At 47.9% G+C, this 25,812-nt stretch overlaps 2 protein-coding genes across 3 annotated transcripts in view; one reads left to right on the forward strand and one right to left on the reverse strand.

Moving 5' to 3' along the window:
• The window catches only part of SUFU (SUFU negative regulator of hedgehog signaling), an 87,294-nt gene extending 80,301 nt beyond the window's left edge, over positions 1–6,993 (reverse strand). The window contains exons 1-2 of one of the 2 annotated variants that reach the window (XM_052677276.1): positions 6,763–6,993; positions 2,254–2,388 (exon numbers count right to left, since the gene is read on the reverse strand). In XM_052677276.1, the coding sequence (XP_052533236.1) occupies positions 2,254–2,388; positions 6,763–6,938 (311 nt within the window). In that variant the 5' untranslated portion in view covers positions 6,939–6,993. The remainder of the gene's footprint in view (positions 1–2,253; positions 2,389–6,762) is intronic. The other variant, XM_052677277.1, reaches the window with a different exon arrangement.
• Positions 6,994–7,538: 545 nt separating this feature from the next.
• ACTR1A (actin related protein 1A) lies at positions 7,539–25,166 on the forward strand. The gene is made up of 11 exons (XM_052676590.1): positions 7,539–7,677; positions 15,561–15,625; positions 16,436–16,511; positions 17,293–17,418; positions 18,207–18,331; positions 18,465–18,681; positions 20,511–20,603; positions 21,286–21,460; positions 21,823–21,884; positions 22,238–22,278; positions 22,923–25,166. The coding sequence occupies exons 1-11, from the start codon at positions 7,630–7,632 to the stop codon at positions 23,023–23,025; spliced, it is 1,131 nt and encodes a 376-aa protein (XP_052532550.1). The 5' UTR covers positions 7,539–7,629; the 3' UTR covers positions 23,026–25,166.
• Positions 25,167–25,812: the final 646 nt, after the last annotated feature.

A 25,812-nucleotide genomic window follows, 5' to 3' on the forward strand; every position in this document is an offset into this window, starting at 1 on the left:
CAGTCCTGTAAGCATGCAGTCCATGCAGCGGTCGTGTTTTGTGAGCAGGTGGCAGAGACTGCTGCTGGGAACAAGAATTACTGGTGGGTGCTGAGCTCTGTTCATCCACCCTCAGTGCTCACCCACCAGCTGGTAATTTCAGGCTCAGCATTCAAGAGATGTGTAGGTTTCGAGAGCTTTACCACATCCATAATTGTGCAGTAAGATTATCTGTAACAAAGGCAGAGGCTATCTTCTTGACAGCACATGCAACATCCAGTTTCCTAGCTCCAAGATTGAGGCTAAACTAAAGGTGACAAACAGCAGCCAGCTGAACCTCACAGGACAACTGACACAGAGACGCCTTGCTCCAGCCCACAGAGAAAACAGAAATGCACTCGTTGTACACAGGGCACAGAAAGCACTGACAGTGACCAGTGGCTCTGTGCTTGACAGGCTCCTGCCAAAGCAGGGGGAAAAGCTCCAGCTCATCACTGGCACAGAGTGTAGCACCCATGTCCAGAATATTTGTTTTTTTTAAATTCCCAGACACTGCAACCAGCACAAGGCATCTTCCATTATCTCAGTCTGAATTTCCAGACCAAGTTATACAACAGCATGAAGAGTTTGGTGGCCTCATTCCTATAAGTTTTTCAAGGTTGTTACGTACCTGTGTAACACTTTCACTCCCAAGTCCTCCACGTCAGAACAACAGGCTATAGTCTAGCAGAGAGCAGCCTGGGACTGAGAAACCAAAGCATGTGCCACAAGAGGCTATGTCCTTACCTAACTTGCTTTCTCATTCCTAAACACACATTAAGCCGTTCCTCACTCTTCATACCTTCAGCAGAGACTCCCACGGCCTGTTGCTGCTCTCTCTGCAAACCCGGCCCGATCAAAGAGAAGAGTCTCATCATGAGAAATCTTCAGGCTGACAAGCCACCGAAAAGAGGAAGTCAGCACAGCACTTATGCCCTCCAAAATTAACTTCCAGTAAAATGAGGCTGGAAAACACAGGTTGCCTAATCTTGGCAACCTCACATTTCCAGTGGTAAAGATGAAATCTCACGGCTTGAGAACAAAGGCATCACATGAAAGCCTGCATGTTCATGGCTACATTCTTGTGAAAGCAAGGGAAGGAAACCTTTAACTTCATTTCTTTCATTTGCTCTACCCTTTCTCTGCCCCAGAAAGTAACGAATGCAGTTTGTTGCCAGATGTTGTGGTTAAAACGCCCCACGAAGGTCTCAGTGACACAAGGTTTCTGTGTGAACTCCAGTCTTAAAAGACTTGACTTCTGAAAAGCAGACCTGTATCCACAAACGGGAGAAACTGCCTTGAGGACATAGGTACGGTTAAAGAACTGCTTGACTGTTTATGTTGCAATAGAAGCACCCAGGTAAACAGAACACAACCTGCTGGCTGAAACTTAACTAAAATGAGCAGAAGAGGAAAAGCTTGGATGAACAAATCTGGACTTTCGTTGCACCATTTAAATTGGATATTCAGCCTGCAACTGCCAAACAGCACAAGACAGTTTAACTAAACATTAACAGAATAAACCTTCTGACATTTCTGCCTGGTTAAAAGTTATGGCCCGAGACTGCGAAAGCATGGTGACTACCACTCACTTTACTGGAGTTAAGGAGCAAAGTCAGCAAAAGAAAGACAAGGGTAAGGTTAGATCATGTTGACTGCCTGATCTAACACAGAACACCTGATAAAGACGGCTCATATTAACAGGTTAAGATAATGACTTGATTATACTTCTGTCATGACAGACTCACACTTCATAGAGTAGCCACTGGGGTGGCAGTTCACTTGCTGACAGTAACACTGCTGTGCCAGCAATAGGAAAAATGCCCTGACAGCAGTTTTGCAGAGTAAGTCATTAAGCATGCACAGGGAGGGAGCAGAATTTAAGCATATAAACATAGCAGGTTACCAAGAGTGGAAAACACAAGACTTTCAGTTTAAGGGGGAAAAAAAGCTTCCCTATGAATTAAAAAAAAAAAAGAAACAACACAAACATGCAGAAATCACTCAACTTTTTAACACTAACAAGGAAATATATTGCATGCAAAGTCCAGAGAGGGGAGCACAGTAACTCTTCTACATCCAAGAACAGGCACACGTCACCCTTACCACGGCCTACAGTATTCTCAGCTGAAAAACAGCTGTTCAAATAATATAAACAGCAGGCCAGGGTTTTACCTACATTCCCCAAATGTGACACAGAACTCAGCACAGCAACAGAACTCGGATAATACTTACTCGTGTACTCTGTTGTCTCCATACAAGTCACTTAACCCAAAACTGACATAGTGCCAGTGCTCAGGAACGTTCAGCGCTGGGTTTCCTACGTTTCTGTACATGCTAACGTAGTCCAGAGGATCGGGTCCCCCCAGCCTGCATTAAAATCAGAAAGATTCTTAGGTAAATCAGTTTATTCAAGACAAAGAAGTCTGCATAGGTGCTCTAAGGGACCTGCTTTAAATCACAACTAGTGACAAAAATAAGATTTGCATGGTCAAATTACTCTTGAAAAAAAAGGTTGGGTTAAGTCCAGAAAGCTCCAAGTACAGGAAGGCAAAGTGCATGTGTGCAACATACTACAATGTTTTTAACATTAAAGCATGAAAGCCTCTGGAAAATCATAGCAAAACCTCCTCAAAACAATCACAAAATTATAGCAGTAAAAGAGCAATAGCTGTATGTACACTGAAAGCTCTTAATTCAGGCCAGAGGTACATTCCTCACTGAGAAACAACACGCTACTCCTCAAAGCACAATTTGAAACACCCAAGTTCTGAAGAAAGTAATCCATAGCTCTGAACGCAGACACGGCAGTTAAAGAGCAGAGAAAACACTGATGTAGAGACAGTACCAGCACCTGTATAATGTGTGAGCTGCGTAAATCAAGGAGCAAAAGGTGAGCGCAGGATCTGCTGCAGCACAAGGCTGGTGACTCGGCCACCAGCAGAGCCTGGCAGCCACCTGCTACCCAGGGACATGGGGACGTGGTGGCCATGCCAGCTCAGTGCCCCGCAGCCATGGAACAGGAGAGAAGCAAAACTGCCTTCTGTACCCAATTCTCCTCGAGTAAAACACTCCCATCTGCTCAAAATGAGAAAATCTAAACTAAGAACACCACTTTCATTCAAACTACCTGTTGGCTTAATTACCCTCAACTGCAGCACCTGCACAGATCCCAGCGCTGCCATTTGCAGGTTTCAAGGCATACCTAAACTTCCCTCTGTTGCCCTGGAGGTTTGCATTTCATTCTGCGCACCAGAACCACTGCATGAAAAGTATACAAACACCTCAGTTTGCTGCCACGATTAAAGTACTACTGCCTTATATCAAATAACAGCAGGCTTGGGAAGAAATAGTCACAGCAGCAGGCTCCAGGACCCTGGAAGTGCTTCCGCCCTCATCTGGACGCAGGCACCCTGCCCTGCAAGGGAGTTCTAAGGTGATCAAACAGCAAAGCGCTAATGGCAAGTCTCCTGATTTTGGACAGAAGGGGCACAGAGCACGACAGCCCCTCACAATTCCCTTCCTTGCAAGTCACACCAGGCTAGCTCTGGCATCCTGGGACTGGCCGGTGATGCAGCCATGAGAAGCATGGGTTGAAGCAGTGAGCATTTTGCCCAGAGCAATGGGACTAAGACCAAAGGAATCCCAGCCTGGACACAGCCACAGTACCCATGAAACATGGCATATGGGGTCCATCTTCACACACATTTCAGAGCCCCTGCACCTCATGAAGTGCTAATGGGGTCCAGGCCATCTTCCTAGCCCAGTGCTTGCAAGGAAACCTACCTGGGAAACTGCAAGTGTTGATTTCCCCCCCGTGCCTGGTTCTAAAATCTTGTTCTCAAGCTGGGCAGAGGCACATGGCCCCATTCTTCTGAGGGAAACAAGCAACACAAGCATGCAGATCCCTTGAGGAGAGACCCACATAGGTGCTCAAACAAAGCTACATGCAAGGAAGGCTTCAGAGCAAGAGTGCTCAAAGCAGCAGTCAACAGAGTGCAAAACATGAGCAACTCCTCAGAGCTGACACACAGGATTCCCAAACAAAGGGAAAACGTCCCCACCTGCTAAGCAACAAGCATTCCCCTCTCCCACAAAACCTGCTCCTAAATTGGGCTTAGAAACACCTCACATGTCAAATGAGTCAGATGGGAGCTGACACACACGTTCTGACACCGACAACACATCGGGCAAACCCTTAAACTGTCCTTCATGGCACAGCACACATACAAGCACAGGAGCACCCTCCTCACAGCACAGCCAGCATCTCACCCCTGGCAGAAGAGCCCCACAAGGGCTGTGGCACAAGCTTACCCCATTTGGGGGCAGGTTTTGCTGCTGCACCAACAACTCCTGCCCAGGTACATCCTGCCCTGCCGCCCACAGTGCTCCTGCAGGGCTTCACCTCATCTCACATCTGCATATCAGTATGCGGGTTCACACAAAGAGCTGCAAGCGTTGGAGGAATTTATTAAAGAGAACCCAACTTCAAAGCTGCAGGTATGGTACAAATTTGTTGCATTCTCCATTCATTGTGCTCATTCAGGAGAAAGAAGGGCAGCCTCAGGGGAAAAGTGGTATTTGCATCTGCATACAGAGCTTTCTCTGGATGCTGTTAGAAGTTGCTGAAGTGTTTGTCCAGGAGAAACCCAAAGCAGGCAGAGGAAAGAGCTCCAAAAGAGAAAAAATAAAAAAATATAAAATTCCAGTTCATTTCCCCTGAACGCTTTACGTGGGGTCGTTTCTGGTAAATACATACAGCCAGGAGCTCGTGCAAGAAGTTTCAATGACAATCAGGAATTTTCTCCAAAGATCTGGAAATCATGTTAAAAAAAAGGCTAGTTCTATGAAAAATCCCACACAGCTGAGCGCCCTCATTCCATGGGTGTGTGATCCTGAAGGTTCTCCAGCTGTACAAAGGAAGGATCTACTGTGCATGCCAACAACACAGCTTCAGCTACCTGAACAGAAATAATTGCTGCTAACAATAGAGAAACCAATAGCTATAATTATAAAGCTGATTAGCGTTACAGTATTTATCTCAAGGCACAGAACTTTGCTCAGCAGTTTCTTTTCATCTAGACCAGCCCTTATCTCGCAGCTCTGGCAAAGGAGATCAAGCTGCAGCAGAAGCCCTTTTCCCATGCTCCATGAACATCAAACTCCAGGTTTTGCCCCCTGGGCTGGCCAAGGGAGAGGAACAAACAGGCTGGGTCACTATCACAAACCTCCATCTCTCTGTCTCACACCAATCTGACATCACACTGGCCAGTACTGCTCCAAGACAGTGACAGAAAAGCACTGACTCTCAAACCACAGTGGTTGGAAACTCACTGAGCTCGCCCATCCCAGAGTAGAAACAGGTGTAAAAAAACTGATCAGACCCTCACTGCAGTGCTGCAGCACTGACCAATGCAGATGACTAACAAATCACCTCAGCTCACTCCGCCAGTTCAAGTGGTTAACTAAAAAATGCTCTAAGCAACATGGACCAATATATATTTCTTGCTTGAAGCTCATTAAAAGCACATCTTCAAAAAACAACAGCAACAATGCAGCTGTCGGAGCAGAGCACAGAGAGGATATTATTCTGCTGCTCAGGATTCAGCCAAATAAGACACACGGGTTAAAATGAACTGTAAGTGTACAAGTTGAGCTTTAACTAAACTTTTTTCAAAGTGCTGGACTGGCAACCAGTCAATGGTTCACCAGACAGACACTCAGACATCAGATCACCTGATCGTGCCCCTCTGATCCAGGAGAGGGCTGAGCAGAGAATGAGGACAAAATCAAAAGGAACAACTTCCCACAGGACTAGATACTAGACACTTATCTAGCTAAACATCCAAGTACTTCCTTCATGCCACTCTCTCACATAAACAACTGCTGTTACTGTGTCAGACACTGTGTCAGCGGGGATGGGAAGAAACAACAGATTCTCAGTCTGCGGTAACACGTGGCAACGCACAGCCAAGAGAAGCTGCATCTATTTCTCAGGTTTGCAGGCGCACACACAGCACGCGTTGGGCCATACACGCACCTCGAGCTCCAGGTCAGCAGACACAGTTTGAGCCTTCTGCCCAGGAGAAAAAACCCCATCCCCCCCATGAACTGCCGAGATGAGGAAACACGCTCCGTTCTCCCACTACCTCGTTCCATCCCCACTCAGAGAAGCGCCGCATCACCCCACAAACACCTCCTCCACCTCCAGTTCCTTCCCCGAATCTCAGCTCTCCAGCATAGCCCTCCCTGCACCCAGCACGCTGCCCCTCGCACCCTCAATTCCATTACACCCCCAGGCCCGCACAAATCTTCCTATCGCATCTCCTCCCAAATTCAGCACCCAACGCCCCGCCTCCTCACCTTCCTACCCTCTGCTGCCCCAGCGCCTCTCTCTGACACCACGCAACGTCCACTCCCCCCAACCCCCCTGAAACCCCACACGGAGCCCTCAGCTCCAATGCTCTTTGCCCGTGACCCCTCCTGGCCCAACGCTTCCCCACAACTCCACATACGGCCCTCGGCCCCAACGGTTCCTCGCGACTCCGCCGTTTTCCCCAACACTCCTCAAGCCCCACCGCTCCCTTCAGCCCCACGCGAGGCCCCCGGCTCCTCGGAAGGCCCCACCAGCCCCACGCAAGGGCCCCCGAGCCCCACGCGAGACTTGAGATCTGCACACGAAGATCTCCCAACCCCACACAACGCCCCGGGCCCTGCCGCTCCGCCAGCCCCAGGCTGCCTCACCAGTACTTGAGGATGGCGGTGACCTGCAGCGGGTTGGGCTGCTCGGGGTACAGGCGGCGACACTCGCCGTAGATCCCGTGCAGGCCCGGCGGAAAGAGCGACGGGAAGGAGCCGGAGCCCGTGCCGGAGCCCGCCCCGCCTGCGGGTGCAGCCCCGCCAGGCCGCGTGCCTTCCATGGCCCGGCGGCGGCAGCTCCCGACCCGCTCCTCTCCCGGTCCGGCCCGGCCCAAGCGGCGCTGCGGGAGGAAGGGGGCGGGCCCCGCTGCCCGGGCGACGGTGATGAGCAGCGCGGCTCCGCCAATAGCAGAGCGCGGCGCGGAAGGCGGCCGCGCCTCTCTACCCCCGCCTCCGCGCCGCGCTGTGAGCGCGCCCCGTTGCGGTGGAGAAGTGGCAGTGCTTCAAGGGGAGAGGGGCCGCGGGGGAACCGCGAGGGACGTGAAGGGGTGCGGGGCTGTGAGGGAGCCCGACAGAGCCACGGGGCTGCACGGGGCGTCCTGCAGTCGCGTACAAACGTGAAGCTGACAAGCGGGCAAGGACTGCCGTGGAACCCATCCCCGTTGGTAAAATGAGAAACGGTGAAGCCAGGCCCAAGCCCCGCCCCCAGCACGCCGCGCTTCCTGGCGGGAGGACACAGGGCCGCCACGCACTGACGTCACGCCGCTTCCGCCTGCGCCGTGTTTACGTTTGCGCCGCACTACACTTCCCGGCATGCCCCGCTCCCCGACTCTGGCCCGGGACTGCACTTCCCAGCGCGCACCGCGGCCGCAGGAATACATTACCCAGCTGGCTTCGCTCCGCTCTTTTGCACATGCGCCGCCGTCGGTTGGGCTGTAGCTCCCTGACGGGTGACTGCGGCGGGTCCTCGCCATGGAGTCCTACGACGTGATAGCGAACCAGCCCGTCGTGATAGACAACGTGAGTGTGAGCGATCGCGAGTCTCGGTGCCGGGAAGGGCGGGGGGGCCAGCCGACCGCGATCCCTTTGTCATCGGGGGCGGCCGCGCCCCGCCCGCCGCCCCCCCCACCCGGCTTGGCCGCCGCCTTAGGCCCTCGCCCAGCGCCGTGCGCTGCCTCCTTGGGCGGGGTTGGGCCAGCACAGTTAAGCAGCCTGCGATTGGCTGGGACGGCCACCTGTCACCCCCAGAGGGTCGCTGCCCCTCACTGATGGGGAGCGGCCCCGCCGCCGCCGGGGTGTGTGCGGGCTGTGAAGGGCGGCGCGCCCCCATTGGCTGGGGCGGCTGTCAGTCAGCGGGATTTCCCGCCACTACCTCCTGGAGCGGGGCCCCTCCCTGCACGCCCTTGCGGGGAACACCTGCGCCCATTGGCTGGAAGAGCCGTCCGTCAACAGCGGCTGCATCCTTGCTCCGCTGCCCCGCTTTGTGCCCTGGGGACAATGGCGCTGCTTCCCGGCGTGCAGCGGGCCCCTCTTGACCTGACTCCCGGCATGCTCCGGGCGTGCTCGGCTCTCCTCGCAGTGACCGCGCAGTGCTTCGCGGCTTCGCAGGCCCCGCCCCGAGCCGGTGTCGCGCCCGGAGGAGCCGCTCCCAGGGCGGGTTGCGTCAGCACTGGTCTGACAGCAGGGTGTGGTGGTGCAGATGGCCGCCGCTAACAGCGTGCTGCCTCAGCGCGGGGCAGGCCTGCAGGGTTGAGGTGGATGAGAGCGGTTATGTGGGGTCCTGGGGCCCTTCGTGAGCAGCCCTGTAGCAGCCTGTTGGAAATAATCCAAGTAATTTTGTCAGGACGGTATCTCTGATAAAAGCAGAATTTATTCGCGATTGCAGTGGCGGGTGTCCCACAAGCAGGAGCGCGCCTATGGACACAACATGACAGCCTTTATACCCTGTTTTCTCCCCCTTGCCTCCCCCCTCCCCTGTTTCCCCAATGGCTGGGTACTCCAGGTTCACAATCTTATCAGATCTGGTGCCAGTCAGCAGTCATCCTGTTGTTTCCAAGATGTCTCGGTGCTCTCCTTGTCCTATTGATATGGTGATTTTCTTTAAAGTCATCATCGTTAAACAGAGAGCACTGGGAGATGATGTCAGGCCTTCCCAGTGTCTCTTCAGACGCTTCCTCGGGCATGCCATGGCTTGTTCTCTGGTTTGCTCTCATGCAGGATATTCTTGCAGTGTATGTGGCAAAATATACATATATACACCTATATACAGAGTGTGCGTTCCTGGGAAGGTTAGGTTCGTCTATACGATAAGTGATGTAAGCTTACCAGAGATCTTCCCCAAGTTAAGTAGAGGGACTCCCAAAAAGAACTATGATAGCGGAGATCATGAAATAAAAATAATATTATACAATTCTAATGCAGAAACAACACTTGATTCTCACAATTCCCCCCCCTTTTTTTTTTTTTTATACACTGTTGATTTCTGCAATTCTCTTTATTGCACTCTTTGTATAATTTGTAAATCTCCATTGATTATAACAGATGTAGTTAACCCAATCTACATTCTTGTTGATCATCACCCACCAGGACAGTGACTCAAACCCTGCAACAGTTTGATTTCTTGCCTTAAAATCATCAGGAACAACAAGAAGAGAAAAGTTTAAATCCTTAGCTTGCCCGCATACCAAACAATATTGATATGTAATAATGTTTGTCACAAGAGAAACATAAGTATTTACATCAAATGCTGCACTCATCAAATCAACATTTCTAACAGTTACAAGAGCCCACATTTCTGTCCTTAGATTCACAATTTTAAGGGTCCAGCTGATTTCAGTTCTCATTGTGTTCGATGGACCTTCTTAACTCTAGTATTATGTAATCCAAAATTAAAAAAAAATTATTTTTATTTCTTTTATCCTCCTACAATCTTGTATCCTCAAAGGGCATTGCTTTACCCTGGTTGGGCTGGCTCCCATCTTTAACTTAACTTTCATTGGGCTGCGTTTTTGGCTCTGCCAGGCATCCCTGATGCCTGCAATCCTGTGTATACCCAATGTAGGATTTACGTAACTTCTGGGAGTACAACATTGCTTTTTCCAGTTTGTGTTAAAGCCAGACTTAAAATTTTCAGTCCATTGCTCTTGCTTGACAAGTAGTTCCAATCGTCTCTACTGAATTTGATCTCTACATTCAACTATTCTAACATGTCATGCCCAAATAATCTTTTTGGAGAACCTGGCATGTACAAGAATTTATGTATTCCTACTTGTTCTCCTAGCCTCTACTTAATTGGTTAAAAAAAAAAAAGTAAAGTTCTCTTGCCAGTAGCTCCTACAACTATTACAAAAGTCATCTACGGGTAATAGTAAGACGCACCCAGAGGTACCAGAAAATAAACCTCTTCAGCCTGCTTCCCCTGCTGCTTTCAGTCGTGGCAGGGTGGAACTCTCCCTGAGCCCTTCCAGGCTCCCCCTACCTCTTCTTCTAGGTAAGGACATCCCTGTTAACCTTGCTCAACTTTGCCTTCCTCAGTTTGTTTTCCCAAACCCTTTTCGCTTTCCAAACTCTCATCATCGCAGACATTACTAACATTATATTTCAGTTTCACTCCCTTCTCTCCCCAGGCTTCCAGTGCTCACACTGGATATCGGGTTTCCCCAGCTCTGCAGATGACGGCTATTCTCACTCCAATGTCCGTCCCATCCCCATTCACAAGCACTGCACCCTTCACATCACAGCAGGAGGCTCCAGCCCCAGCTCTTTCTCCCACTCCAAGTTGTTCTTACAAGCCGCAGTGGGGGGGTGTGCGGAGATGTGTTCTCATGCCGGCCCAACTCTAATATCCCAAACTCACTGTTTTCCTTAACCTTTTTGCCTTTTTTTTTTTTTTTTTTGTTGGTTTGTTTTTCCACAATTCCACTATTTGTACACTCAACTGCAATTCCACATACCATTAAAAACTGCATTTCCGCATACCATTAAAAGCTGCATTTCCACATAATTTCCATATACCGTTAACAACTGCATTTCCACATACCGTTAAAACTGCATTTCCACATAATTTCCACATACCATTAACAATTGCATTTCCACATACCATTAAGATAGTTTCTCCTAGTGCCTTCAAAATCCACAAATCAAACAACACAATTCCTCAACTTCCACAAACACCCAGCACTTGGTCTCATGATTAGGGCACTCAATTATACAACTGGTCCCGTTACTCCATTTACGTTCCTGGTTTCTTATTCAATATTCCCCCTGGCTCACCAACAATGTTTCTCCAGTGAGCCAAAATACAACCCAAGGGGTCTTCCCATATCACTTTAGACACCCCTTGTTCCATAACAGCCTCGTACACGACATAACATAACACAACACTTTCAGGACATAAACATTTAACAATCACACAGACAGTGACAATAATCAGTACAATTTATCCTCAGGATCCTTCCTCTCTCTGCCTCCCTCCAGAGCTCAACCTTCCCTCTGTATTCATTTCCCACACTTGCATAGCTGCCAACCTCCTTCTCCAATAATCAACATATCAATGATAAACATCATTTCCATCCATGAGTACAAATTAGGCCTAGAAATTGATCTAATTGTTCTGCTACACTTATAGGATCCTCAGTTAAGGAATTCTTCTTGCAACTCCTAACTTCTCTTCTAGTAAAAACAGCAGGCATTACCATACCCTATTTCCCTTTTACCTAAGACTGCCTTAGGAGGACAAAGTGAAGTATTAGTAAGGTTAGTAATAGAGAAAGGAAAACTCTCCAGGTCCCATTCGCATTACTCCAACTCCCTCAGTAATTGAGAGCGCATCCTCTCTCCAGGACCCTGCACAGATCAGCAGCACCCACTCTCCTCCTCTGGAGAGGTCACCACCGCTTTAGAAATTGCACTGCTTTAGAAATTAAAGGGGGGGAAGTTATCTAAGGGATCCCATTTATGATCTTTCTGCTTCTCTTTCCCATTTCCTTTGAACTTGGACTCCTCGCGAGGAACATTTCTTTACTTCTTGCACTCATTAAGCGACCTAAGCCACTTCTGTTTCAGAAAAGGAGTCTTACTGTTTACATATAAATACGAAGTCTGATAGGCCCAATTTTCTTCAGACTCCTATTTTGGTCAAAATAACGATTTTCCCTGTAGTGGCTCTCTACTGTATACAGTATTTAAACATTTTTTTTTCCCTGTTCTTTTCCTAGTTTTGGGATTATTTTCCAATTTTGAAACACTTCTCCAAGGGGCTGGCTCTCTAGGCACCATTCCGGGGACCTTTTTCGCCTTCTCTCGGGAACTCCTATTACCCATCCCTCCAGAATGCTACTGTGAACTCCCCAGCTCACAGGTTACCACATTCTGATTCTCGGATTTTGGGCCCAATCCCTCAGGAGTGCTATACTCCTATCTCGGATCAATAGGGGTGTACTGCTGGCACTTCGTCAAGTGCACAGGGTACCGCACACCTACAGCTCCCTCCCGAGACTCTTCCTTCCACCAACACAGCCGCTCCGTCCGTCCCTGGCCGTGCCCGGCACAGCGGAACCGCAGGGCGGGACTCAGCACTCGCTTCGCACTGACATCGCGTCTCAGTCACACACACTCAAGAGTCTCAACCGACCCCAAAGAAAGACTTAAATCCCCTTACCTTGGTCCGTGCACGAAGTTACCGGGTCGCAATGGCCAACACCCGTGCCTACCTGCCCCTTGGCTTTTACAGAGTCCATCCTTTATGAAACAGTCTCGGTTTTTTATCGGCCGTACCGAGGAGTCACCTCAGCACCCAGACAGGACCGCTGACATCAGCGGGGTGCACCTATCCTGTGCAGGGCAGTAGGGAAACTCTCAAAGAGGCGATAATAATCCCGGACGAGCCCCCAAATTGTTGGAAATAACCCAAGTAATTTTGTCAGGACGGTATCTCTGTTAAAAGCAAAATTTATTCGCGATTGCAGTGGCGGGCGTCCCACAAGTAGGAGCGCGCCTATGGACACAACATGACAGCCTTTATACCCTGTTTTCTCCCCTTTGCCTCCCCCTCCCCTGTTTCCCCAATGGCTGGGTACTCCAGGTTCACAATCTTATCAGAAGAATTTACATTTGCTATTGTTAATTTATTTGTTATCTGGTGCCAGTCAGTAATCATCCAAGATGCCTCGGTGCTCTCCTTGTCCTATTGATATGGTGATTTTCTTTAAAGTCATCATCGTTAAACAAAGAGCACTGGGGAATGATGTCAGGCCTTCCCAATGTCAGGCTCTTCCTCGGGCATGCCATAGCTTGTTCCCTTGTTTGCTCTCCTGCAGGATATTCTTTATACAGAGTGTGCGTTCCTGGGAAGGTTCGTCTATACAATAAGTAATCTAAACTTATTAGAGATCCTCCCCAGGCTAAGTAGAAGGACTCCCAAAAAGAACCACGACAGCGGAGATCATAAAACAAAAATAATATTATACAATTCTAATGCAGAAACAACACTTGATTCTCACACTCTCCATGAATGAACTGCAGAATGAAATGGTTATGAGATCTGCCCTTAATGCTTGCAGGCCGAGCTTTGTGGTGACATTGCATTTTTATACTTGGGAGTTCAGGCAAGATAGGAATTGGAGCTGCTCAGAAAGGTGCTGCTGCTTCTGTTACATCAGCAGGGCTGCATGTTGGGCAGCTGCAGGCGGCTTCTTGAGGCTGAGCGCCCTCCTGTCTCGTGTATGTGTGTGTAAGGGAGGATGGGCTGGGGGGACTGAGGTGGTGAACAAGCCTGGGCCCCAGCCTGCTGTGCCAGAAAATGCTGTCGGGTCTTTGTAGTGCAGAGATAGAAAACGTCTGTGCTCGGTTTGCCTGCAGGCATTGGGAGGCACAACAGTGCTCAGATCCCCTCCCATCACTTCTCAGAGCAGCCTCCATCTCCAACTCCAGGAAGGAGTTTGGAGCACCTGACATACTCAGTTTCTTTGAACTTCAGTACTTAAATTTTAAAATGCATAACTTGCTGGGAAGCTCACCAGGATGTGCAGAATAATTTTTGGCCTATTATAAGGAAGTTTTGCTCTCTGCATTAAAACAGGAGCATCATTGTTCTCCTGAAACCACTTCCCAGCAGCAGACTTGTGCTGGCTGTAAGATCAAGCATTAGCTGGAATAAAATATTCAATGAGCACAATATTCTGATAGTGCCTATCTTATTGCATTTGATTCATTATCATTATTTTTATTTTTTTAGCTGTGAGACTTGACACAGTTATGTGATGATATCATGATGATATTATGATGATATTATTTCCCAGGCATGATGTTATTTATAAGCTGTGTCATGGAAAATCACAATATTGTTTGTCTTGTTCCTGGCTCTGCTTTGAGGTGACTGGTTGGAAGGCAGTGTCTGCCTGGGGGGCCGGCTTCTTACCATGGCCAGTGCTCTTTGTTTCACCTGTGCCTGTTAAAGCTGATGCTGGGAGCTGTGACTGGTGCCAGCTTGGGGTCCCAGCATTGCATCCCTGTTACATCTTTCATAACCAGCCATGTGCAGTTGCCAGTTTTCCCGGTATTCCTTTTTGCAGATACATCTGTGCAAACCTGATTCTGGCTGTCTTTAGGCAGGAGCACCTGTGCTCTGGTGGCAGGGTATGCCTGCTGTCTGCAAAGCCGGGCGCCTCACCTGAACCAGCTGACAAAAGGAGCTTGAGAATTAGGCCCTGGACTGTGTACTGCAGTGGCCGGCTGCCCCACGTTCCTTTCTGCTGAGCCTGTGCTGGCTGCTGACTCCTCTCACCATGAAGCAGATGGCTGGGGCTTTCAGCATCCCCTGCAGCCAGAGCTTAGCTGCACAGCTCCATGCGTGTGAGTGATACTGACCCACGCGGAAGAGGTGGGAAGGGGGAAGCAGTTGAGGAAATGCATTGCTGTTCGTTTTAAAACACATATCCTCAGAAACAGAGCAGTTCTGCTGCAGGGCCCTTGAGAGTGAATGGGCACTTCTTCTGTCACTGGTTTCAGTGCAAGTACACCTGCATTGCTCCCAGTACACTCTTCTTTCAAGAAAAATTGAACAGAAGAGCTTGCTCCTGTGGTACTCTGGGATTAGCAGTGAAATGCCTTATCCATGGAAATCTGCTCCGTACCTAAACTTGCGTGTTCCTGCAGGCTCCTTGTTGCTGTGAGATTGTTGTGCACGGATGGGAAATGGAGTGGGTGAGGCTCAGCCTGGCCCCAGGCTGGCAGTTGGTCTCTGGGATGTGCATGGGTGCTGCCAGCAGGGACGGGAGCAGTGGTGCCGAATCCTCGATGCTGAGTGTCTGCCAGGGCCTCCCTGCAGCTGCTTTAACACTCCGTGCCCACAGCCTGCACTGCTTTGTGTGGTGCAGAAGGCTTCTGGGTTTGCTCCTTTCTGACTGCCATGCCTGATCTCAAGTTCTTCTTTGTCCCTTTTAAACAAACCCTGTCCTGTCAGCCACTTTCCCAGCCTCCAGCCTTTCCTTTTGCAGTCTGACTGGTGTCTTTGTTGCTTTCAGACTCGAGACCCATTTAGTTCCCCCGTTTAGTGTCTTTACTGGTCAGGTTTCTGTGACCTGCCACCTTAGTGCCAGCTAGCTTATCCCCTGCTTGAATTTCTCTTCCCTGTTTCCACTGCAGCTTGTTTCATGCAGCCAACTTCCAGGACATCCTGGCACTTGGTGCCTTGTGTGATGCCTCACTGCCAGGAAGGTGCTGGTTACTCCCCTCTAGTGGCTAAGCTGGTCTGCTGACACCTTCCCACCCCCAGCCCCGCTTGTAGAATTTATTATCCAAGCTTTATTCCTAGTAAAAAGGAGAGGATCTGGCAATGCTGTTCTGTTAAAATTTATGAAGATTTCTGAATGAATGATAAGCTCATGTGTTTGTTTCTCCTACAGGGTTCAGGCGTGATTAAAGCAGGTTTCGCTGGTGATCAAATACCGAAATACTGCTTTCCAAACTAGTAAGTACTCTGCTGGTCTTGATCAGTTCTCAATCCATTTACTCATTCTTAGATATGTAGAGGGGAAGGGTGGTCCAATTTTATAGCAGGAGAAAGAAGTTTAGCTTTTTCTGCCTGCTGTACAGAAGCATTATGGAGAAAAGGTCTCCACTGTTAAACATAGAGATTTTTCTGGGGGAAAAAAAAAAAGAAACATAAAGTATGTTTTATGGCATCCCCCAACCAAAGCTGTAGGATCCTTTAGTCTTGAGACATGGGGTCAAAAAAGACCAAGTTGGGTCTTGAGGTGTGGATCTCTCCTTTTGGCATGTAGGCTGAAGTCTTGATTCTTTCCATTCTTCCTTGAAAGTTTTCTGCCAGGTTTATTGGAAGGACTGCTGGATCAGGAGCTATTCAGAGCAATGCCGACTTGTCTGTATAGTGAGGTGGGGTGTGGGACTCTAGATGTCTCAGCTGACCTATGTAAGGTCGAGCAAACCTGAGCGGTCTGTCTGCTCAGACCACTGCTCAATCTGGCCATGTTTACTCCAGGCAGTGTTGGAATCCTGAGTCATCAGGGAAAGGGTGGCCAGACTCAACTGGCGCATGTCCCATTATTTCAGAAATGTCTGCAATTTGCTCCCTTTGCTTCCGATTCTGAGATTAGTTTACAGAGCAAACCTGAGTCTGTCCACACTTGGTACTGCCCTCAGGCTCCGTTCCTGCTGTTAGAAAGTGCTGACTGGGGCTGACAGGAAGAAAAGCTAGTAAAATGTTGGATGTATCCAAGTTGTCTCTCTAGAAGCATTTATACTCTTGTTTCTGTTCCAGTGTGGGCAGACCAAAGCACGTTCGTGTTATGGCTGGTGCTTTAGAAGGGGATATTTTCATTGGCCCAAAGGCAGAGGTAAGAAAACCTGTATCACTTCACCTCTCCGTGCATCTTGCTGTGCTGCTGTTAGAGGGGCTGTAGCAGTTGCACTTTAAGCATGTTAACTGCTGTGCTTCCTTGGTATCAGGGTTGGTCAGAAGAGCAGAATAGACTGTCACTTCTTTTAAGTGTGTCCAAGCTGAAGTGGGAAGCTTCACAAAATTCCTGTGTCAGCCTGCTGATCACAGACCTCTTCTCTTAGTTTCAATCCACTTACCCAAGTCTTTTTGTACTTATCCTTTTTTTGTAGGCTACTTTGAAGTCTGTATGGTTACATCTCCATTTTCTTGACTGGGAACTTTAGAAATGGACCCCAGTTGGTTGCCTTTTATCTCCCTGGTGTGGACAAGAAGGTTGCTATCTGCAGTGCTTCTTTTTGTCAGCATGGTCTCATAATTGCAGTGAGCCCTTTCTACATTCCCTGCTATCACCCTGCTATGTTTTACATCATGGCAGAGCTGGTAGAACAAAGATAATGTTTGATAGGTGTCTGTGTGGCTCAAAACATGTTAGGAAAGGAAAGTGCTCTGCAAACGTGTTCCTCCTTTCTATAAAAAGGCCTACTGAAATCTCATGAATACTTCTCTGGAAAAGTGCCTGTGGTTATTGTTTGGTCTTTGTAGTGTATGTTAGAGACGTGTTGCTTTTTAGTGGGACAGACAGTAATTGAGTCTGTCAGATTAATTTGTTGTCGAAATGCTTAGAAATGGAGTTGTTAGTTTGTGACAGGTATGCTGTATTGTTTCCTTTTGCTCAGGAGCACAGAGGTCTCCTCTCAATCCGATACCCGATGGAACATGGCATAGTGAAGGACTGGAACGACATGGAGCGCATTTGGCAGTACGTTTATTCAAAAGATCAGCTTCAGACTTTCTCAGAGGAGGTGAGATACCTCACTGTGTAGAGGCACCGGTGTGTTTCCTTTGTGTGCGTAACAGCAGGAGCCTTTGAACTCCAAGAGGCAATCTAGGGCTCTTCCTTTGTTTTTCTTTCTAAACTCATCTGTTGTTCAATTATGTTCTTTTCACCTCTTATGAGATACTACACAAGAAATGTCTAAGCAGAATTTATCCTCATGTCTCCTATATATTTGGCCTGACTCAAAATCTGACTTGCCGAAAATCAATTGTTATTCACTCCCTCTCCCTAATGATTGTGCTCTACACCAAGTGCAGCTGATGTTCTTGTTATGTCTGTACATCGGGCATATCCACTCAGTAGTGACATAATCTGGTCTAAAGAGGAAGAAAGACAGTCATGCATTCTGAAAGAAGCTGGCCAAAAAGTTAGTAAAAGACTGAAAGCAATAGGTTGTGTCATTGGTGTAGGAATATTTCTGCCTGTATAAAATATGGACTGTATGCTTTCACCCTTTCTAAGGCTGCTGTTTTTGTTGCAAATTGTCTTCCTTTTGGAGTGATCTTGATCATCCTTCCCAGCAAAGGCTCATTCACAGGGTGGACTCCCTAAGATTTCTTTATGGCTAGACTGGAGCCCTATTGCTTCTCCAGCCTGGTAGAGATTATGCATGCTGTAATACAGCTCACCAGCTGCAGTCAGTCCCTACTGTTGTACTAATGGTTCCTAAAGAGGAAAAATTAGTAGCCATTCTTGAGAGCATACATCTAGCTGCATCCTGGTTATTACAGCTTGGTTCTTTTTCCTTACCAGCATCCTGTGCTGTTGACAGAAGCACCACTAAACCCACGTAAGAATAGAGAACGTGCTGCTGAAGTTTTTTTCGAGACCTTCAATGTTCCAGCGCTATTTATCTCCATGCAGGCTGTGCTCAGTCTGTAAGTACCTCCCATCTTCGATGTGCACTTGCAAAATGTTTCTTGAAATCTTTTCTTTTTCCCCCCACAAACAAACAGAAAAAAACGAACTGAGAAAGCCCACGTTAACGTGTGTCTTGTGTCCCTTTGCTAGGTATGCTACTGGGAGGACAACAGGAGTGGTGCTGGACTCTGGGGATGGCGTTACCCATGCGGTACCCATCTATGAAGGCTTTGCCATGCCTCATTCCATCATGAGGATCGACATCGCAGGCCGGGATGTCTCACGCTTCCTGCGTCTCTATCTCCGCAAGGAAGGCTACGACTTCCACACAACCTCAGAATTTGAGATTGTAAAGACCATCAAGGAGGTGACATAGTGTCTGTTTCTGTGCTTATCCACAAAGATTTCTGTTTGTTGGAAGTCGTCGCTCCCTAAAATGTAGTGGGAAGTGCCAGCCTACCTAGCTCTGAAACACGCTCCTTTATCTGCCGAAGGGAGGCTAGATGTAAGATGACTAAGGGACTGGAAAATCCCTCATATGAGGAGGGATTGAGGGGGCTGGGGCTTTTGAGCCTGGAGAATAGAAGTTCAGGGAGGATTTCATCATTGTATATTAATATCTGAAGGGAGAGAGCAAAGAAAACAGAGCCAGACTCATTTCAGTGATGTCTGGTGACAGGATGGGAGGCACAGACTGATGCGCAGGAGGCTCCATCTGAATGTAAAGGAAAGCTTTATTTTTTTTAATGTAAGGGTGACTGAGCAGCAATTTTATCAGTTCTGATATCCTTCACTAGTATTTGCCTACTCTTCAAGCGAAGACTTTAGAAAATCCTTGGTAGTTTGGGATTGCAAGTGGATTGCTGCTGTTCTTCTCTCTCTGTGGAAATAATTCACTCATGGTATTCATATTTACAAAGGCTTTCTTTTTTAATGCAGTGTTTAGTGGCCTTGTAGTAATGCAGCAGTTACCTTGGCTTCTCTTGTGTTCCAAGAGAAGAGGGCAGAGGTGGGACAGTGACCAGTAGCTCAGCTGGTGACTGCCCACCGTGCCTTTGTGGCATCACAGTTCTCATACAGACAGGTTGCGCTCTGATTTCAGCAAGGCTTTGTGTAGCTTAGGGCTGGCTATGCATTTGTGCCTTCAACGCTCAGATCAGTACTGCTGATGCCCGTCAGTTACTGCCATGCTGTTGGCCTCCATCACAAGCTTTAACTGCTGCAGAGAACTCTGGGCTGTGCCAGCAGCCAAGGCTGGAGAACATCAATGAGCTGTTCTTGAGCCTGTGACCTAATGGAAAAAAAAAAATGTGATGGAAATAGCTTGCTTGTTCTGCACGGTTGCAGCTCACTGTGGCTGTGCAGGGGAATGGGAGCTCTTCTGCCTGTTGCCCAGATTCTTTGAAGGAGACCAAACAGTGGAACAGGTTGTCCAGGATAGAGGATGCAGATTGTCTCCCGGTGGAATTGCTCCTAGTGTGATTGGATGTGGTTTTGGATAACCTGTTCTAGGCTGATCCTGCTCCAGTAGGGAGATCTCTTCCAATCTCAGCTGTTCTATGATTCTGTTAGATGCACTTTAAATCCCCAAAAGATAACAGTTTCGAATAGAAAAGCTTACCTATGTAAGAAAAATTATGGGCTGCTGGAGCAGTTTGAAAAGTAAAAGGGTTTGTTTTCTTTTTCCTGTAACTTAGAATGTGGTGAACAATAGGAATTGAGCTGTTTGGGCTATGCTAGGAAATTTTTGCTGCTAGCTATTAGTTATTGTTTCCTCTGAAACATAACAAGAGACTTTGTTCAAGCTCCTAATCTCTTGCTAAATTGCCTAAACCCACCTCTGTAGGTAGTTAATGCCATTAAAGGTGTTTTAGATGCCTGTTTTGCTTTGTACTATGAAAGGTTGAAAGTACTCACAAGGTCATTATCCCACCAGTGCAGAGGGAGATTACTTCTTCAGCAGTGAGAGACAAAAACAAAAGCTAGAAAAGTAGTGACTTCAAACTGTAAGTAGTGACCTTCAAACCGTAGTTTGAAGAGCAGATAAGGTATTTTTCCTGATGTGAACCCAAAAGGTCTTTTCCTCAACACAAAATAGTACTGAAATTGGTGTCTCTGTAGTGAGAAAAGTATTTATCAGAGGTCTTTGGCTTTACCCTCCTCATCTCATTCTTTCTGGCTCTGCTTCTTCTTCAGCGTGCCTGCTATCTGTCCATAAACCCCCAGAAGGATGAGACCCTGGAGACTGAGAAGGCTCAGTACTACCTGCCAGATGGAAGCACTATTGAGGTTTGTAAAAGATGGGAGATTTAGTGCAATGTGGGGTGGGACAGGATAATTTTAAAGACCAAAATGCATCCCAGGTTGTTGAGCTGGGGCACTAGAACTTTTAGGGAAAGAGAGCATTATTAGAAATCTTACTAATTCTTCTAGAATTCTTGGGTAAGAGTAAAGCATGACCATGGAGTCTGAGAACTGTTTGAGTGCAGATTCTGATCTAGTAAATCTTTATGTGGATCAGGTGTGGAGCGTGGGTTGGTATCTGCAAATTATGCTGTGCTTTTGTATGTGGCTTTTTTTCTGCCCAGATGAACAGAAACTACTGGTTTGAAGAGTGACTTGGGAATATTCTTTAATAGATTGAGCCTTCTGTAGAATGGTTGAAAGAGAGGAAATACAAGTCTTACCTCCAGTACCAGAGGTGGATCCATTTACTCTCAGCCATTGCCCAGCTGTATGAAGCTGAGCAAATTTCTTCATCTCTTTCATCTGCAGAATAGAAATGGCACCTTTGCTGGAAGCTGTAGGTCGAGATGGTGGTCATTTGAGAGCTAATGATGTAGCATGAATGTCCAAAAAAGCTTTGTTCCTCTGAAGTTTTATCTCAGAAAGACACAACCTGGAGGCTGTAGACAGTGAACTGTAGCACACTGCTGTCTTCTCCCCTCTGTGCTGACTTCTCTCCTTGCAGATCGGCTCTGCCCGCTTTCGTGCCCCGGAGCTCTTGTTCCGGCCAGACCTGATAGGGGAAGAATGTGAAGGACTCCACGAGGTGCTCGTTTTTGCCATTCAAAAATCAGACATGGATCTGAGGCGAACACTTTTCTCCAACATTGTGCTGTCTGGTGGCTCCACGCTTTTCAAAGGTTCCTGTCTCTTGTTTTTCAGTGGGCTGTAACTTGCATCTTTTTCTCATCTCATGTGAAACAGGGGAGGTAACATCCAACTTGTCCAACTCTGTTCTCAGGGTAGTTACTGTGAGAAGCAGGAGACTGACCCCTGCTCCCAAATTTTCTGAGCCCTAGTCATAACAGCATACATCTGGTCCCTATGGACATAGGCATCCTCTGCCAGAGCCCATCAGCCCTTAAGCACAGGCAGACAAATCCAGATAGGTCCTAGTTTTCCCATTCAAGCCCTGCTCTGCTCTATGGGTTCACACTGTTAGCAGATGGAACTCGGGATTTTGCTGAAGGGTTCATACTGCTGCTTTTTTTGTCTTGTGCAGGTTTTGGAGATAGGCTCTTGAGTGAAGTGAAGAAACTAGCTCCAAAGGATGTCAAAATAAGGGTAGGAGCATTCTCTTGGGTGTTTATCACATACTGTGTGTTGTTATGTGATCTTTGCCCTCTTAAAAAAAAAAAAAAGCCATGCTAAGAGTGTAGCTGCCACGTGGTTCAAACCAGTAACAGCCTTATTGTGATAAACAGTTGTTTGTTTTCATCGTGGAGAAGGTAGCTCCTCTCACAGCATGATTTCTGTTCAGGATCTGGTCCACAGTGGTTATTTTGTGGGGGACCTGCTGGGTGTCTTTTTAGTGGGAGAGATCATACCTGTGTTAGCTGTTGGGAATTCAGGGCAGCATGCCAGGAGGAGCAGACTGTAGTTTGAGGTGGTCCTGACTGACTCTCTTCTTCTCCTAGATATCAGCTCCTCAGGAGAGATTGTATTCTACGTGGATTGGGTAAGTGGTGGTGGGTCTTCCCGTGGGAGGAGGGCTGGAGAATTGCTTTCACTGTTGTTCCTGCTATTATGGTGTGTCAGGAGGGCATTACTCCTCAACCACGTGCTACCCAGCCTGGTTACTGAGCCTTCCTTCGTGCTGTCAGCCCCATAGCTCTTTTCATCCTTAAGACACCTGCGAGACTGTTTTCTGTGTCTTAACCAGTCCTAACGTCCACATAGAACATAACTCATAACATTAACACAGAACAAGCTCATTGGTAACACATTCCATAGGGCAGAGGCAGTAGGTACGTTTCTCCTCTTGTGTCCATCTTTGTTGCTCATCAGGAGAACTAAACTCAGCTCCAGAACCGTAGGAAGTGAGACCAGTGAGATCCCATGTGAGGAGAGCTTGCTGGTTTACAGCAGTGTCAGCATGGTGTTTGTGAGTGTGGCTCGTGATAGGCTCTGTAATACCAGCACATTTGAGGCTAACAGGAGGAGAGGTGACTGTCTAGAGAGCATTTCTTCTGTAGGCAACCAGGAGCCTTGGCACCTTTAAGCGTGGAAGAGCTGTACAGCAGGAACAGCTCTTCCCTGCAGAGATGTAGTGACAGTGTCCCCAGTGTTCTCCTTTAATCTATCATGTCTGTCTCTCCCCAGGGGCTCTATTCTGGCCTCGCTGGATACTTTTAAGAAAATGTGGGTTTCAAAAAAGGAGTATGAAGAAGATGGAGCTCGTGCCATCCACCGAAAAACCTTCTAGCCCTGGGACCTATCCTCAGTCTCCTCTGAAGACTCACTTCAGTTCTAAACTCGCTTTTCTGAGTCCGAGTGTCTGAGAGCTGCCTGTATGTGTGTGTGTGCGCCAGCATGCCCCGACGTCACTGAGCAAAGACAACAGCAGCAGGAGGGTTGGATTAGTACTAACTACTTATTTTTTTTTATTTTTGTTGGTGGTTTTTTTTTTTAATGGAAAGGATGAAATACCAGCCTGTTTTTCTTCAGAATGGCCCCTTCCTTTTTCATTTCAGTTCCTTAGTTTCTGTGTTATGATCACATTTGCCACTGTAAAACAAGCAAGGAAAAAGAAGGGAACAACTTAGAATCTGCCTAGCAAGTCAGAAAGGAGCTAACCACTGCAAACTGCTCCCGTAGGCTTTAGTCAGCCTGACTGCAATGCCTGGATTGTCTGGAAATACATAGCTGAAGCTCCATAGCTACTTTCTTCCTCAGCAGTGTCTCCACCATCAGTAGACTTTTGAAGTTGTTTTTAATGTCTTTTGTTTTTTCTTAAATTGAAAGAAAGCACATTCTGAACAGTTAAGCCCATTTGCCCCCACTATTTTCTGTGTGTGTGTGTGAGTGTGTAACTTCTCAGACTGATGTGGGGTTCTGTGCCACAGCTGGAGAAGATGGTGATAGGACTTAGTTTGTATTGCATGGAGTAGAACAAAGCAATCTCTAATCGGCTTTCATTATGCTAGACGGTTATTCTCTTGTTCCTTCTTTTAAATACCTTTTCTTCTCTGGAAGCAAGCGCCCCAGAGTGGGAGTGAAGGCACTTGAGTGTCCTCCCTCAGCCTGCCAAGACTTACAGCTTTCATGTTCTTTCTCTGCAGGAGTTGGGGCTGCTTCCCTCCTCCTCTGCCACGTCAGGGCAACGGAATCGTGTATTTCCAGCCAGGCATAACTCTTGTGTACTTCATCCATTGGGGGGCAAAATAATAGTTGGAAAGGTGCATTGTAATGTAAGAATTGTTTTATTTATTGAAATCTCTGAGGATATCTCAAATACTGACCATAGCACCTGGGACTTGTTCTTTGGGTCGTCTTTGAATACCTGCTATCCAGCTGTCCATTGTTTTATGTTAACACTGTTTACAGCACACATGCTTAGCATAATAACTAGTCAGCCCTGCTACAGCACTCAATAACTGTTTTTTAGGAAGTTTTGCTGTTCTCTATGAATACACTACATGAGAGGACAATAAATTGTATCAGTATGTGTACAGTGATGTGAGCAGCAAGCTGTTGCAGTGGCTGTGTTCTGCTGTCCCACTGAGCTGCTTATGCCTTTCTGCTCATCTACTGGCTGCTGTTTCTACAGAGATTGGAAGGCCTCCAGAGCAGCTTGTGTTGGGTTGCGGCACTGTTAGTTGTGAGTGTTGTTATGCATTACTTGGTGCTCATTTGCTTCACCACTGATTTTCTGCAGTACCTGGCATTGGCAGTGGGCCTGGAGTTGCTTGGTGGCAACTGTGTTCCCCTCCTTTCTCCTCATTTCCACACATCACCCTGGGGTCGCTCTCCAGAGCCAAGACAGGGAAAGAGCTGGAAGGCTGCAGCAGCCCTGCTCCAGAGGCCTGGCAGAAGCCTGTGCACTGCCCCATCAGGCATGAATGTAAGCAGGTAGCGTGCTGCTCCAGCTGGAAGCACGTTCTCAGGGCTCACTGCTGGGCTCGGAGAAGTTGGAGGGAGGTAGGCAGATTTGGTGGTCTGTTCCCAGCTGAGGCCACACTGCTCGCTCTCCTACTCCTGTCAGAACAGATTGTATTTAAGTAAGAACAAGTCAGAGAGAGAAGAGCTGTCAATGCTCAGCCTTGTTCCGACAGAAGATCGTGGCAGTCTTGCTGATTAGCTGCAGCATGCAGAGAGAAAAAAATCCTCTCTATTCACCTATTACATGCCCCAGGCAGTGCCAGTGATCTCTTCCCCCCCCCCAGCTCCTCTGCTGGCCTTGCAGAAGCAGCAGTGCTCCATTCTGTGAACTGCAGTGACCGGACAGGAAGGTGCCGTCTCCAATCTAGCGTTCATTTGATCTGCCTGATTGTTCCCTCGCACACTGTCCAAACCATGTTGCCTGGTGGTGCCCAGCATACTTAAATAAAGTCATTCATATACAAACCTCAAGCCTCCTGGCCTCATATTCCCCCATTTGCATTTTTAATGAGGTAATAGTGTGTATTTCTCTTGCCTGTACAGAACTTGCTGCCTAATCCCTCCATGAAAATACACCTATGGTCCAAAACTGCCTTCCTGATCAGTCTGTTGTGCTGAGGTAGGACATTCCTGGCCTGTAACTGGTCTCCCTCTTAGGGTCAATAGGAGTGATGCTGCTGGCATGGACAGAGGTGGCTAACCTACATGCTTGCTGAGAACTCATCAGCAAGCTTTGCTCCCAGGACAGGCCTGAGGGAATGGGTATGTGGTTCAGTGTGCAGGTCTGTACCTCCCCCCAACCTTTGTCACCCAGGGTCTTCAAGAGCAGCAGGGACAAGTGACTTACCTTCCTCCAAAGGCAGTAACTGATTTAGCCCCAGCACCCAGTCTCACTGGAAAGGGATGCCTACTTCACCCTCCACTCCTTTGATTAATCTCATTTTCTCCCATGCACTATAGATTGCACCCCTCTACCACTGCATGAACCCAGAAATGTCAGATCCACCTGCCAGAAAGTCACTGAGCAGGAACATATTAGACCTGGTTCTCAGCCACAGACTGGCAAAGGCCAGAGTAAAACTGCCGTGCATTGCTGTCTTAAGACTTACGC

The sequence above is a fragment of the Tympanuchus pallidicinctus genome, unplaced genomic scaffold (assembly GCF_026119805.1).
Source record: "Tympanuchus pallidicinctus isolate F22 unplaced genomic scaffold, pur_lepc_1.0 scaffold16, whole genome shotgun sequence".
NCBI lineage: Eukaryota > Metazoa > Chordata > Aves > Galliformes > Phasianidae > Tympanuchus > Tympanuchus pallidicinctus.

What these genes read in the sequence shown, in the direction of transcription:
- ACTR1A (XM_052676590.1), top strand. Translation starts at nt 7,630, where the DNA reads ATGGAGTCCTACGACGTGATAGCGAACCAGCCCGTCGTGATAGACAAC. An exon ending in CAAAGGATGTCAAAATAAGG is followed by an intron (nt 21,885 to 22,237) that starts GTAGGAGCATTC and finishes TTCTTCTCCTAG; the next exon opens with ATATCAGCTCCTCAGGAGAG. An exon ending in TTGTATTCTACGTGGATTGG is followed by an intron (nt 22,279 to 22,922) that starts GTAAGTGGTGGT and finishes GTCTCTCCCCAG; the next exon opens with GGGCTCTATTCTGGCCTCGC.